At 41.4% G+C, this 14,543-nt stretch overlaps 1 protein-coding gene across 1 annotated transcript; it reads left to right on the top strand.

Moving 5' to 3' along the window:
- The first annotated feature begins 9,709 nt into the window (after positions 1 to 9,709).
- On the top strand, positions 9,710 to 12,345 carry LOC310953742 (protein phosphatase 1 regulatory subunit 3C-B-like). Its single transcript, XM_083922886.1, has 2 exons — positions 9,710 to 9,870; positions 10,253 to 12,345. Exons 1-2 carry the CDS (start codon positions 9,857 to 9,859, stop codon positions 11,277 to 11,279), a joined length of 1,041 nt encoding a protein of 346 aa, XP_083779012.1. The 5' UTR covers positions 9,710 to 9,856; the 3' UTR covers positions 11,280 to 12,345.
- Positions 12,346 to 14,543: the final 2,198 nt, after the last annotated feature.

The following is a 14,543-nucleotide window of genomic DNA, read 5'->3' as shown; positions in this document are numbered from 1 at the left end:
GACCTGACCATCTACAAGAGGAAGCTAGCGTTGAAATGCAAATAAAAACACAGGAATAGAAACTCTGAAATTGCCTTTAGTCACACTATAGCTGTGGTTCAATACACATATTGTTTTGTCCATTTTCAAGTATTGTATTAAAAAAAAAGCTGAATGGAAAGGGCAAAATTCAATAAAACTTGCTTAAACTGTGGGTTTTTTCTTCTTGCTTGAGGTGGATTTAGTCTCTGTGGAGAAGCAGTTGATGCTTAATGGGATATGGAAACCCCTGTGCTGAACAAGTCGTGACGCAGCGAACGTCACTCACAGGACTGATCAGCTGTTTCATGTCGGCATCTCGGATATTCCCATGTATAAAGCCGACAGTAAACACCTCGTCTCACTTGGCGATCCCTCGATGTTGAGTGTGTTGCCATCTGACCATTTCATCTGCCTGTACTGCCTGAGCCCTTCGCTGAAATGCGTTGCTATTTTTGTAGTTGTGATACATGGTGTGAGAACACAGCGCGTTGTGTAAAGCCCGCCAAGGCTTCTCTGACCAACTGACCCCACGATTAATAATACACTCTCAACCTCTCAAAGGTTGGGGTCAACTTGGATTCCTTCAGATCAAAGAATCCTCCATTTGCGACCATTACAGCCTCGCAGACCTTTGGCATTGTAGCTCTCAAATTGTTGAGGTAATCTGAATAAACTCCAGCCAATACTTCCTGAAGCCCCTTCCAAAAATTGGTTTGGCTTCATTGGTGCTTCTACATACCATACTGTCAAGCAGCTCCCATAAAAGCTGAATGGGTTTGAGATCTGGAGACTCTGATGGTCATTCCAAGACAGAACACCAGCTGACTACTTATACTCTAAATACTACTATATGCATCTGGAGCTGTTGGTCATTGTCCTTTTGCAGGAGGAAATTTGCTCCAATAAAGCGCCATCCACGTGTATGGAATGCATCCTTACTCAAAACCCTTTTTACCCTGTACAAATCTCCTACTTTACCAGCACCAACGCACCCTCAGACCATCAGGTTTCCTCCAGTTTGCTTGACGGATAGCCTCAAGCAATCCTCCATCATCTTTTCATTTCATCTCTGCAGCCTCCCAGTCCTCACTGGTCCCCCTAGGTTTGTAGGAAACATGGAGAGTGCATCCACCTTGGTTATCTCCCCTCCAACTCTGCAGTTGACCCTGAAGTCAAAGGAGAACAGCAGGGCCACGCACCGTAGCTCCACCACTCTCGGCTACTGTCAGTAAACACCACAAACGTGTTCCATGGACAACATATTCTCATGCACGGACTCGGGGGAACATCATATGGAAAGTTCTGTGAAGATGTTTTTATGATATATTAAGAAGCGGTGAACAGGAGTCAACTGCGAGACGGTGATAGATTGGAAGTCGACGGTTGCAGTTAGGTTAAGGCACCAAAACTACCGATATGTGACGGGCTAGGTTTAGGCCACAAAGGGTGACGGTTAGGGTAAGGCCTCAAAATGACATCGTTAGGATTAAAAAAAGGGGCATGTTTGACAGTTAGTACATCCGGGACATGGACGGCAACAGCAACAGGATTAAAAGTCTTGTGTTTTGAGACCTATCCACCACCCCACCCTGTCCCCTTAAGCTGAGATTGGTCGTCTTATTCTACATCCCCCGCAGTTATTACGTAGAATACTGGCCAATTAAAAAAGGTGGAAAACGCCCAAGTGACTTCCCATTACTTTTCATGTTATATGAGCGAAAACCTGCTTGAGAACAACCTGCCATGAATCCAGTGGGTCATCTCTGCTTTCAGAGCAAACAAGGGACAACAACCTTTTCACATTGTTCTATAGGTTTCGTATTTAACTTGGTGAGAACTGTGCCAGGGTGGGGGAAATCAGGGGAGGTCATCACATGTTTGTGTTATGTTGAAAAGCTGCAGACAAATATAAGAATTGTATTCTTCTTATCTGCTCCTTTCCATTCATGTAAATGTTTAAATGTATGTAAATGTAATTGTGAATTTAATTTATCATTGTGTGTACAATGTGATGAACAGGCATTTTCATGAAAGGAACAAATAAATACAAATACAATACATTGAGTCAAAAAATGTCCTTTAAATCTCAATGAATGGTTGCTTCTGACACGTGGTGCCCAAAGCAAACCTGCCTTTTTGCTAAACCGGTCAATGCCCCCATTGTGCCACTTTACTTTGCAGGTGTTCCCTACTCTCTCCTTTCTCGAGTTCTTGAGTCCGGTCCCTGAATTGTATTATTTTTGACCCCATCAGTGACTTGGCTGATACAGATTGATCTTGACTGGATCTCAATTACTCAAATTGAAATGACCTGAAGAAATGACACATGGAAGGAATTATAACTATTTCTTTATCCGGCTATCAAACCGGTATGCTTGACATTACACTCTGTTCTGTTGAACTCGAGTGGTTGCGGGAAATACAGTCAAACATAATGTCAGAGCTGTCAACATCTTAAGAGAAATCCAAGTCATGTAACAGCTGTCAGCCAATCACTGTGTCCGATAACCTCTCCTGATCCCCTCCGTCTGCAGCTCTCCGTCTCACTCTCCATCGAGTGGCTGCTACGTGAACGGCGAGCGTGCCAACTGGCAGCCCCGCAATCACACAACAGCCGACAGTGTCACAAGGTCGCTCTCCGTCTCTCCCCTCTCTCTGTGTTACCAAAAGTGTCTCAACCTTCCTGTTGTCTTTAGCTCTGTCCCTTTCTGTTGTAATGCGGATATTTCCAAATGCGCTGAAAATTACAAAGTTTACGGTCGTGTTCACAGTCATTCCCAGATTATATCGTCCCAAAGAACAAGACGTTAAATCTGAAACGATGGTCACTGAAGTGGAACATGAAGCTGTTTAGATAAAGTAAACACTAGCAATACCACAACTATAATAATACATATACAGTATATAAACATAGCCTCCACCATTACAAAATGAACCCAGCATTCAACATGTTATTTGAATAATGATAGAGTTAGTAGCAGACAGCCCAGGTGCTAATGGTAATATGACATTAGATGATTATGAGACTAAATCACCATCTATGAAGTAACCAAAGCTTTCAAATAGTGGAGAAGTGGAAGAAATTCAAAGTATGAGATGAAATATTCAAGCACCTCGTCACTGTCACAGTAGGTGCAGTACTTGAGTAGTTGTACTTTTACATGTAGAACGATCTTTTCCCTTCCCCTGTGCAACGTTGTCTTTTCTGTGATGAAAATATTTTTAGTTTGACACATTGTATTTTTTAATGCCACAATTATGCAACAGTCTAAATCATGGGTGTCAAAGTCTAGGCCCACGGGCCCGATCTGGCCCGTGAATGAATTATCTTGGCCCCAGAAGATGAAATTTGATTTGTATTAGAACCGGCCCGCACGCCACAGCCGCTTGCTGGTGTTCCTCACGCACCAAAACTACATTACCCACAATGCCACAATTGTCTGTTTGCCTGGTTCAACAGGTTATATGCAATCATTGTAATATGTTTTAATAAACATTGAACCAGTCCGGCCCTCGGCTTGTAGCAAATTAGTTTTTTTGGCCCTCTGATGTACTTAACTTTGACATCCCTGGTCTAAATGATGATGCAAATGAGAACATGTAGGGGTGACATAGTGTACGTATAGCATGCTCTTACACTAATATACTGTAAATCACCTTAGGTGGGCCTTTATTTAGATGTCTTCATTATGTCTCAGCGGTAGATGCTTAGTTTCCGGGCCCGGACTCTGCTTCTCCAAACTCTTGGTGAGCCGATGCTCATCTACTGAAGGTAATACACTGATTACAGAAAAATACGTCACACAATCACACTTCAAAAGTCTCCAAATAACTCTTTAAAACACGTTTTTATAAGTTTATAAGTTTTCAGAATATTCTGTTAAACCATTCTGTTAAATCAACGTTGTCTTTTCCATGATACATATATTTTGACACATTGTATTTTCATGCCACAATGATGCAACAGTCTAAACGATGATGCAAATGTTGATTTTATTTCTAATCTCTCCTTTTTTTAAGTTTATCGTCCCCACTTCGTGTTTGTATTTCGGGTTTAGCAATATGTACACAAGCAGCACAGGTGTGCCAGGAGAGGTCACTGCATTTGAAAAAAAAGATTAAATGAAATGTGAAAAGCTCCGACAGAGAGTTCAAAACGGGACTAAGTGTTTATCTTGTATGTTTATGCCGCTATACAACATATTCATTTTAAATTTGAGATTATCTGCAATGACGCACCTGTGCACTTCTGCCACGTGCATGCTGGGACTCCCTGTTAAACAACTAGAAGAAGAATTACTTTATTAATCCCGCAATGGGGAAATTCGATTTTTCACCCTATTATTATTAATCATGTTACACACACACACACACACACAGGTCCGAAATACACACACATGCACAGACAGGACCTATATACATGCAACTAATGGAGAGATGTCAGAGTCCTTTAATGAAGTGATTGATGCATTAATCAGGAACTGAACTAACATCATTTTATATAAATGTAAAGCCCAAAATACCAAAAATGACTTGGTTGCAGCTTCTCAAATATAACAATTACACATTTATTTTTTATTTTGACTGTTGATCAGACAAACAATAAGTACAAGATGTTATGTTGATCTCTGGGTTATAATGATGGGGACTTGTACATTTGTAAAATGGTGATAATTGTAGTGAGAGCCCTGTCGATGGTTGCACGTTTATATGGATTGATGCATGAATGCGTAAATGCATAAATGGTGGATTGACAGTCAGCAGATTTTGTTTGTTGGTTTTAGATAATTCCCCTTTTGCACATTTCTTGGGCAACACTGTCTCTGATAAAGAGTCACGGCCGCAAAACTGAGGTAACATCTGTGGAGAGAGAGGACTAAACTGTTGTCCTTTCCCCCCGTTCATCATTCATTTGATTTACTTTACGATCGTCCCGACTTGCACATCCATTGCATCAGTATCATATAAGTTTGTTTATCCCTAGACCTCTGACTTTGGGGTGATCACATGAACACTGCATGGTGGTGACAGCTCAATGACAGTAAACAAGCTAAATTGGAAAGCCCACATTGACCTCATCACCAAAACCAACATTTGATCCCAGCAGAGATGACAGCCCACCCAGTGTCATGTGTAATGTGTCTAAATATCATATCAACAAGTTCCAGATGAAGTTATAGGTGTCCCTTCTGGAAACTGTGACCATAATATTGAGTTTATAAGCCTGTTATCAGTGTTTGTTTGATGTTTTTTATTGTTTACCTTTATTACTTTTTATAGCATCTGTTGCATGGATGTTTGATTTGCTTTGTTGTAAACGCTGCTGTATAAAGAAATAGATTTATGTTTATTGTGAGATTATTTTTGCTAACCAGACATACGGCTGTGATAAATACTGTTTGTTGTGTTTATGATCACGTGAAAGTGGCATGCTGGGATCATCTGCAGGGAGACTTTAGACTCACAGAGGCATGGCAGAGGGGGGGAAACCCTTCAACGATGCCCTCTGACCTGGAGGTTTGCAGAAGGTCAGAAACAGCCTGTTTTTACCTCTGATTCAAAGTAAACTCCAAACTCAAGACCATTAAATAAATTAGGAGTTCAGATTTAAAAACAATCAAACCTGAAACAGGATTCAGCGCGGCCTGCAGGGGGCACACATCGCAGCCTTGTTACAAAATGATCAAAAAAAGACCAGAAAGAAAAGTGAATTGTTTTCAAATTCAAATTCAAAAAACTTTATTTGTCCCCGGGGGGCAATTCAGGGCACACAGAGCAGCAAGTAACGACAGTGCAACTATACAAAAACATTTTAACCTATCAACAAGAATAAAGAGTAAAAGAAGAGTTAGTGTCAGGATGTTAGTGTGTTAGTACAGGTAGAATAAGTGTGTTAGTGTGTTAGTACAGGTAGAATAAGTGTCAGGATATTAGTGTTTTAGTACAGGTAGAATAAGTGTCAGGATGTTAGTGTGTTAGTACAGGTAGAATAAGTGTCAGGATGTTAGTGTGTTAGTACAGGTAGAATAAGTGTCAGGATGTTAGTGTGTTAGTACAGGTAGAATAAGTGTCAGGATGTTAGTGTGTTAGTACAGGTAGAATAAGTGTCAGGATGTTAGTGTGTTAGTACAGGTAGAACAAGTGTCAGGATGTTAGTGTGTTAGTACAGGTAGAACAAGTGTCAGGATGTTAGTGTGTTAGTACAGGTAGAATAAGTGTGTTAGTGTTTTAGTACAGGTAGAATAAGTGTCAGGATGTTAGTGTGTTAGTACAGGTAGAATAAGTGTCAGCATGTTAGTGTGTTAGTACAGGTAGAGTAAGTGTCAGGATGTTAGTGTGTTAGTACAGGTAGAGTAAGTGTCAGGATGTTAGTGTGTTAGTACAGGTAGAATAAGTGTCAGGATGTTAGTGTGTTAGTACAGGTAGAATAAGTGTCAGGATGTTAGTGTGTTAGTACAGGTAGAATAAGTGTCAGGATGTTAGTGTGTTAGTACAGGTAGAGTAAGTGTGTTAGTGTGTTAGTACAGGTAGAATAAGTGTCAGGATGTTAGTGTGTTAGTACAGGTTAGAATAAGTGTCAGGATGTTAGTGTGTTAGTACAGGTTAGAATAAGTGTCAGGATGTTAGTGTGTTAGTACAGGTTAGAATAAGTGTGTTAGTGTGTTAGTACAGGTAGAATAAGTGTCAGGATGTTAGTGTGTTAGTACAGGTAGAGTAAGTGTCAGGATGTTAGTGTGTTAGTACAGGTAGAATAAGTGTCAGGATGTTAGTGTGTTAGTACAGGTAGAATAAGTGTCAGGATGTTAGTGTGTTAGTACAGGTAGAATAAGTGTGTTAGTGTGTTAGTACAGGTAGAATAAGTGTCAGGATGTTAGTGTGTTAGTACAGGTAGAATAAGTGTCAGGATGTTAGTGTGTTAGTACAGGTAGAATAAGTGTCAGGATGTTAGTGTGTTAGTGCAGGTTAGATACAGAGAACATCGTCGGCGTGAGATGTAGAAAGACATGTGTGTATCAGATGTAAGCAGACATGTGAACGGGTGTATATGATGTAAACAATGTAAACATGCAGTAGACTGTTGAAACAGGTATAAACAGAACTGTAGTGCAGAAAAGATATAAGTGGACAGTGATCAGATTCAGATGAGGTCAGACATGATACATGTGTGTAATGTAATGTTCTGGTGCATTCATTAAAAGTATAAACTTCATCTGTGTCTGACAAAACTTGGCTGATCAGCCTCCGTTCTCCAGATAAAGTCGCCTCTGTTCTTGTGTTTGGGAGGATAATGTTTAACCCACCGCTGGAAAAAATCAATGAAGCAAACACGCTTTAAAAATAGCATCTTTGTCAACATGTATGAAAGTCAAAACAACTGCGATCAAGAGTCCGAAACCTTTTTACTTCTTAACTTTAAAGTTTGAGATCTTTAGTCATGAATGTGTTTAAGAGAATATTATGAAAACTTATAAAAATGTGTTTTAAAGAGTTATTTAACTATAACTCTCTCACCTCTGCCTGACAGACTCTCTGCTCTCTGTACTGTTTTGTTGTATATATTATTATTGTTTAATGTTGATAGCACACTGTGCACTGTATATATACACTATGTATATATTGGATTCTATGTATGTTATGTCAATCAATCAATACTTTATTTGTTGGGGTCAGTGCACATTCATGAACAACGATACAACATATCACTGTAAAAGTGCCGGATTAAAGCAAAGATGCTAATTTGCATCCGTAGTCCCTGCTAAAAAAATAGAAAAATACAAATACGACTAAATAAATGAATAAAATACAAATAGAAGAGACAAGACACACCGCACAGTACATGACACACTCAGGAGGACACCAGACCCACACAGGATAAAGCAATGAAATAAAATGTCATGTGCAATATGACACAGACGAGTCAGTGGTCCCACTTTTGATTTGATTTGAGCCACTTTTGAGTTGACCTTTAAAAGAGGAACATGTGGGCGTTCCTTTATTGTGGAGGGAAGACTAGTCCAGGTCCCCCCCCCCCGGCGACAGACGACACATCCTTCCCAAACGCAGTGCGCCTGTGGGGGATCTCACAGTCTCCTCTGACACGAGCCCTGGTGCTCAGACCCTCCAGAGTCCTTTTCTTTATGAGTTCAGTCACAGGTGGTGGTGGAGCGAGACCATGGAGGCTTTTATACACAACACGCAAATCTAAATGTTTTGAAATGATGGAAACTTAAAAAATTATGTTTTTTAAGAGTCTTGCAGATGTGGTAGGAGAAGGGTTTTTTATCCGGAGTCTTTAGGGCTCTTTTATGTGTGAAGTGTGATCGTGTGACGTAGTTTTCTATAATCAGTGTATCACCTTCAGTAGATGACCGTCGGCTCGCCAAACGTTTGGAGAAGCCGAGTCTGGGCACGGAAACTTAGCATATACCGCTGAAACATATTTAAGATCATCTTAAAAGAGGCCCACCTAAGATGATTTACAGTATATTAGTGTAAGAGCATGCTATACGTACACTATGTCACCCCTACATGTTCTCAACCGCAGAACTAACGTATTACTCTGCATACGTGAAACAAGTCCTTGCACCGTCACAGATGGACTGTTGTGTGTATGCACAGGAATATGGAATTTCTGTGGTTGGGAAAATGTCGTGCCAAAGGAAAGTACTCTGAGTAGTTTGACGCAAGTTACAGCCGTGAAAATATTCTAAATATAGCGTACACTTACATCGATAGGTGGCTAAAATAGATTTCGCTGCTGCCCCTTGTCCACAGCAGTAACTGACACCTTATAGAGCCACACTTGTTCTCTTGATTGATGTTATTAATTATTTTATTTATACCTAAAGTGTTAAAAGGCCTCATGACCCTCATTATGTAACACTGCAAAACACAGTCCAGAAATCCCAACGTCTCAATATCAGTGTTCTATTTTTAACATTTTCAAAGACGTGTTCATCTTTTAGACTCTCTTTTGGTTTTGGAAATAAAAATAATACATTTTTACTTTGTTCTTGTTGATCCACAAATGTGCCAACCCAGCACAATTGGACTTAAATGGATGTCATTAAAAATCAAAATGGAAATCACCTTTAAAAAGTAACTGTGCATAATTATGGAGGAACAAAAGTGATATGTTGAAAAGTGAGTCCACAGCTTACAAAGGATCATTAGAAATAAACTGTTTTTTTTTCTAAATCCCACAAGTATAAAATGTAAAGAGCACTTTGTGTCTTAAAGCACCATCTTATAAGCAAAATGCACAACACTTGTTTCAGAAAGCCTACATAGAACAAGTCTAAATATCTTTTAATTGTCTTTCTACCAAGTCAGTGGGGAATAAGTAATCCTTTGGTGGTAAGGTGTGAGAGTCCCACACCTTACCGCAGAGGGTTTATGCAGCTCTCTGCACTGAGTCATGAGGAGATCACCTCGGACACCAGCAGGGGTCCATCATGTTTCTCATATAGCAGCTGAGCTAACAGACTGTGGCATCCCAACCATGAGGCCCATGCAGGCTACGCCTCTATCAGCTGGCCGGCAGCCAGGTCAGGTTTGTGCTGATTGGTTGCTGTGGAGTTCCACTAACTTCTCATTGGCTGTTCGAGGAACCATATGACAGCATATGCAAATTGTCTCTATGTGGCAGTTGAAATCCCTGAGTGCTGAGCAAACCCTCGCACTGAAAGGCAGGAAGAGCAAGAGAGAGGAGGAAGAGAAAAGGGAGGCGTGACGACGGCATGAAGTTTTAGAAAAAAGCTCTGTAAAGAAAAGTCAGAAGGACTGAAATCTTCAAAAGCTTATTTCTCCTCAGATCTGACTACTCTTTTATTCCATGAGTGCTGCAAGGTAAGGACCAGAAAGAGTTTGGTTTTGCAAATATGACGCATGTCTTATTTGAAACTTATGACCGAAGATATCTATGACTTTTTATGTTTGCGTGATTTTGACTCCAGCAGAGTTTAAATTTAATCTGCACAGTTGAGTTATAGAAAACCAGAAGGACCATTTGTGAAGTTTTGTGCAGAAGTTGGTGTCAGTGTCTTGTCTTGTTTGATTTATCAATCAACAATCGATCATGATTCATGATCCAGTTAATTTTAAAGTCTGACAAGTGAATCCAGTTTTCTAATCTCACCCCCTTTTTTTCTTTCCACCTCTCGCAAATTCCCTTCTCTTTCCCTCCCCCTCACACCACTTCCCCTCTTCTCCTCCCCTCTCCCTCCCTCAGTGTGCTCTGGTCTTTCAGTCCATCAGCAATGCCTGGTCCAGTAATGCCGATCGACGTGGCTATGAGATTCTACATCAGCCACTCTCCGCCTCCTCTCCGGGGTTTCCTCAGCTCCTACGAGATGTTACAGAGGACCAAGAACCGAGTCAACCAGTCCACCTCCCACAGTCGCAACCAGCAGCATTATAAACCCCTGCGGCCCTGCCTCAGCAACCAGCAAAAAGCCGTAGATGATGGTGGCTGTGTGGGTTGGGACAACAAGGCTGGCAAGAAGAAGGTGGTGTTCGCAGACACGAAGGGCATGTCACTCACCGCCATCCACGTCTTCTCCAAGTTTGACGATGAGCCATATCAGAGCAAGCGCTGTCGGGGAATCAATGAGGAGTTGCAGTTTGACATGACAGACCTGGAAACAGCCACAATGGATCTAAAGATAAGCTCAGTGCGCAACCTGGTGCTGGACTTTAAACAGCCCTCTGCCGACTACCTGGATTTCCGGAACCGCCTGATTAAGAACTCGGTCTGTCTGGAGAACTGCTCGCTGCAGGAGCGCTCGCTGACCGGCACCGTCAAGGTCCGCAACATGGGCTTTGAGAAGTCGGTGCAGTTGCGCGCCACCTTCGACTCGTGGGCCAGCTTCACTGACGTCGAGTGCACCTTCATGAACAACGTCTACAGTTGCCAGGATAGCGACACCTTTGCATTCGTCCTGGATCTGCCTGCCAACATCCCACCGCAAAATCGTGTTGAGTTCTGCATCTGCTTCACATCCCTGGGCCAGACCTTCTGGGACAATAATGACGGCAAGAACTACGTTCTCAAGCATGTCGGCTGGAACGGAGAGGACCTGAACATTCTGACGCACCCGTCTTCTGTGGAGCAGAAGAAGCCTTCAGAGCACAAAAACGGGGGTGTAAAGGTGCTCGAGATGGAGTTTGATCAGTTCGGCAGCCCACGCATGTCAAGTGGACTGTTTCCCGGCTGGCAGAGCTGGGGTCAAGTCGATAATGCCGTGCCTTATTGGTGAAATCATCAGACTGTTTGCTGAAATGGCAGTGGAATAAGATAACAGACACTGACGGGGCATTCAGTGCAAATCCAGCTGTGGGTTTGAGCTTTAGACCGGCTCTCAGCCAGAGACCTAACAACTGAACAACCACTGCTTGTGTAGCAGAGGAAACCAGAGAGAAACCTAACCGTAATGTTCTCAACTGACCTGCTTCTTGCTGTAACAGCTCATTTGGGCCTGAAAGACCTGATGATATGTTGGTTAGAGGATGAGGGATAATCTTGTTTCACATATTCCTCTTTTGTAAAATAATGTGCCTTCTCAGAGTGCCTGTCCACTAAAATACAGACAATTTGTACAGCCCAAAACAAACGTCGAGTGCCTTTTCGAGGGCCTGCTGTATCGGTTCATTATGCACTGATTGAGATGTCCCTCTCAATGTGATGTCTGTAAACTGAAGAGGTGGAAATAGAGCTGATTAAGTCCTTCATATTGAAGGGGAAGTACGGGGAGTGCATGGCGACAAAATGCTTCTCTACCTAAAGAAACACAGTTGATTCATTTCTAATGAAAAATGCACACTAAACATCTGCACCTTCGAATGAGAAAATAATTGAAAGTGATTCAAAATGGCCTTCGTTTTTAATTTTGAGTCATGCAGCCCTTTCTTTCCCTACATGTATATTGCACATGTCTGATGAAAAATGTTTGGATGATATGATATTGAGGTGTGTGTGTTAAGTAACTGAGCTGCTATAGATGTGTCCCAAGAGAGACTCTGCACGTGATTGGTTGTCTCGAACGAGGAAGACGTTTGGAAATGTCGGTGGTTACAGTATGTCAAAAAAAAGGAATGATCGAAAAGACCGAATGTTTATGTTTGCTTTTGTTTTAACAAGTGCAATTCTGTGATGAGTGAACAGTATGTGTGGCTGGAAGTGCGATTTTTTTCTTCTCTTTATTGAAATAATAATTATTTTGCTCACTGTAAAGAAAGGTCTGTGCCCCAGCATTTGATTTCACTTGAAGGTGTGTGTCATGTATTTCCTTTTCCGAAATAAATTTCTATATTTGTGCGAAAGTATTCATGATTCCTGACCCTTTAATATGCTTCTTGAATTCATTTTGGCTTGTCGATGATCAAGAAAAACGTACATATTATACACATATACTTCTACTACTACTACTACTAATAATAATAATAAAAATAATAATAATAAAAGCAAAAAATATAGCAATTTAGATTTTTTCGTACATACTTTAACACCTCCCCAATGTTACAATAAGCAGTCAGTTAGTGTTCCACAGCACATCACAACATATCAATCATGATTCATGGTGCTAATAAAGGTTTGATTACATAACTGGTGTTTGTAAACAAATGGGCAAAGTATATCAACTTGTGTTTACAAACATCTGAGTTAATAATTTATTAATAATTTATGCACATATATAATCAGAGGGTGCGGCCTTTATTTACATAAAAAAGGGGAAAACCAGGCCCTTATTTGAGACATGACTTTATTCACAAATGTCCTGATTTGTCCGTACTATTATCCATAATATATATATTTAAACTGCGTATATACTGCATGGTTAAAAAAAAGTCACTGTGCCTTTAAACGCACAAACACAAACACACTTGCCATGCCAGGTGTCAGGTTACAGGAGTGTGTGACCAGTTTCTGTTGACCTACATGATGCTGCACTCATGCAAGCAAGACACACCGATACAACTGCTAACACACATAGAAATATCTCTCAAATTCATGATACTACCTGCACATTCATCCTGCACACGCGTCTACCTCATGCATTCACCCTTTAAATAAATCATTAACGACACAGTCTCCAGACTCTGCAGTGGAAAACACACTTTAACAGTGAAGTTATCAAAAGAATCCAGTTATAGTACATTGGGACAGATGAAAGCAGAAAGAAGCAGGAGAAATGGCCTGGAGCGTCTTTGCTTCCCTCAGACTCACGGTCCGTGCTGCCGACCATGTTGGAATCGTATTCAGCTGGAAGAATGCTCGTTCCCTTTCATTGCCATGCACAAAGGAAAGGCCTCAGGCGGGACCAGGATGAAGCCTCTGAAGCCTGAAAGTTCCTGCTTGATCATAGTTTTAACTCTTCGAGTGCATGCTTAACTTTGCTTTTCTGGGTGTTTCTCTCACATATGGCAAATCTTACTCAGCAGTTAACAGCAACATGACATAACAATTTCATGGCGCATAGTGATACATTATAACCATCTCAGTGAACTGATCTACGTGGCTGTGCAGATATATCTATAATATACAATACAGTACAATATAATTTAAGTCATGGCTGATAATTGGAAATAGTTTAAACGAAACGAATAATATTCCTACAATCATGAAACATGGCCAAGGCCTCTTGAGTGACAGCTAGCCGCTGGCCCTCACTTCACTTCGGAGGTAAACGTCAGCCAGATGGACGTATCTCCGTTCCCCCAACGTCACATACATGCCCTTTTTGGTAAGAGGAAGTGAGGCGGAGTCAAAGACAAGATGGCAACTCCAAGAGGCGAGTATGATTGGATAAAATTGAGAGAATGGACCTTGGCGGGTATTCATTCATTCATTCATCTTCAACCGCTTATCCCTGTCGGGGTCGCGGGGGGCTGAAGCCGATCCCAGCTGACATCGGGCGTGAGGCGGGGTCCACCCTGGACAGGACGCCAGTCTATCACAGGACACATAGAGACAAACAGAGACGGACAACCATTCACACCTACGGGTGATTTAGAGTCATCAATGAACCCAACACCTGCACGTCTTTGGATGGTGGTTGAAAAATACATTTTACCCGTACTGCCCCGAGTTAATCAATGTTAGCTGCATTCGGCTGTTAGCCACTGTTAGCGACTGTCCAGGATTTCTTCGTTAATAGTTGTTACACGAAAAAATTGTCTGATGAGTGTATTTGCCAAAAAAGACCCTGGGATGATTTTACGCTGGAATTTCACTTTAATGGAAGAATATATTTTTGCCTTAAGCATAATCTACACAAATTAGCATTTCATTTTGGAACAGTTAGAATCTGTAAATTCCAGTTTGACCTCCAGAGGGGAGTCGGACCTGCAGGACCTTCAGTTCTCACTGTGGGGTTTATTGAGGAAACAGGGAAAATCTGATCCCATATCAGCTTCAAAAGACAGCTTCATCCTGAACTCCCACTTCCCTCAGGCTTCAGCTGATAGAACCACATTCCTTAATACCTGTAATTTCCTGAACATGTAGCGTGAACAGCCTCTTT

This window comes from Echiichthys vipera (assembly GCF_963691815.1).
Source record: "Echiichthys vipera genome assembly, chromosome: 11".
Taxonomy (NCBI): Eukaryota; Metazoa; Chordata; class Actinopteri; order Perciformes; family Trachinidae; genus Echiichthys; species Echiichthys vipera.
The sequence above is the reverse complement of the archived record's forward strand: the minus strand, read 5'-3'. Positions and strand labels throughout refer to the sequence as shown.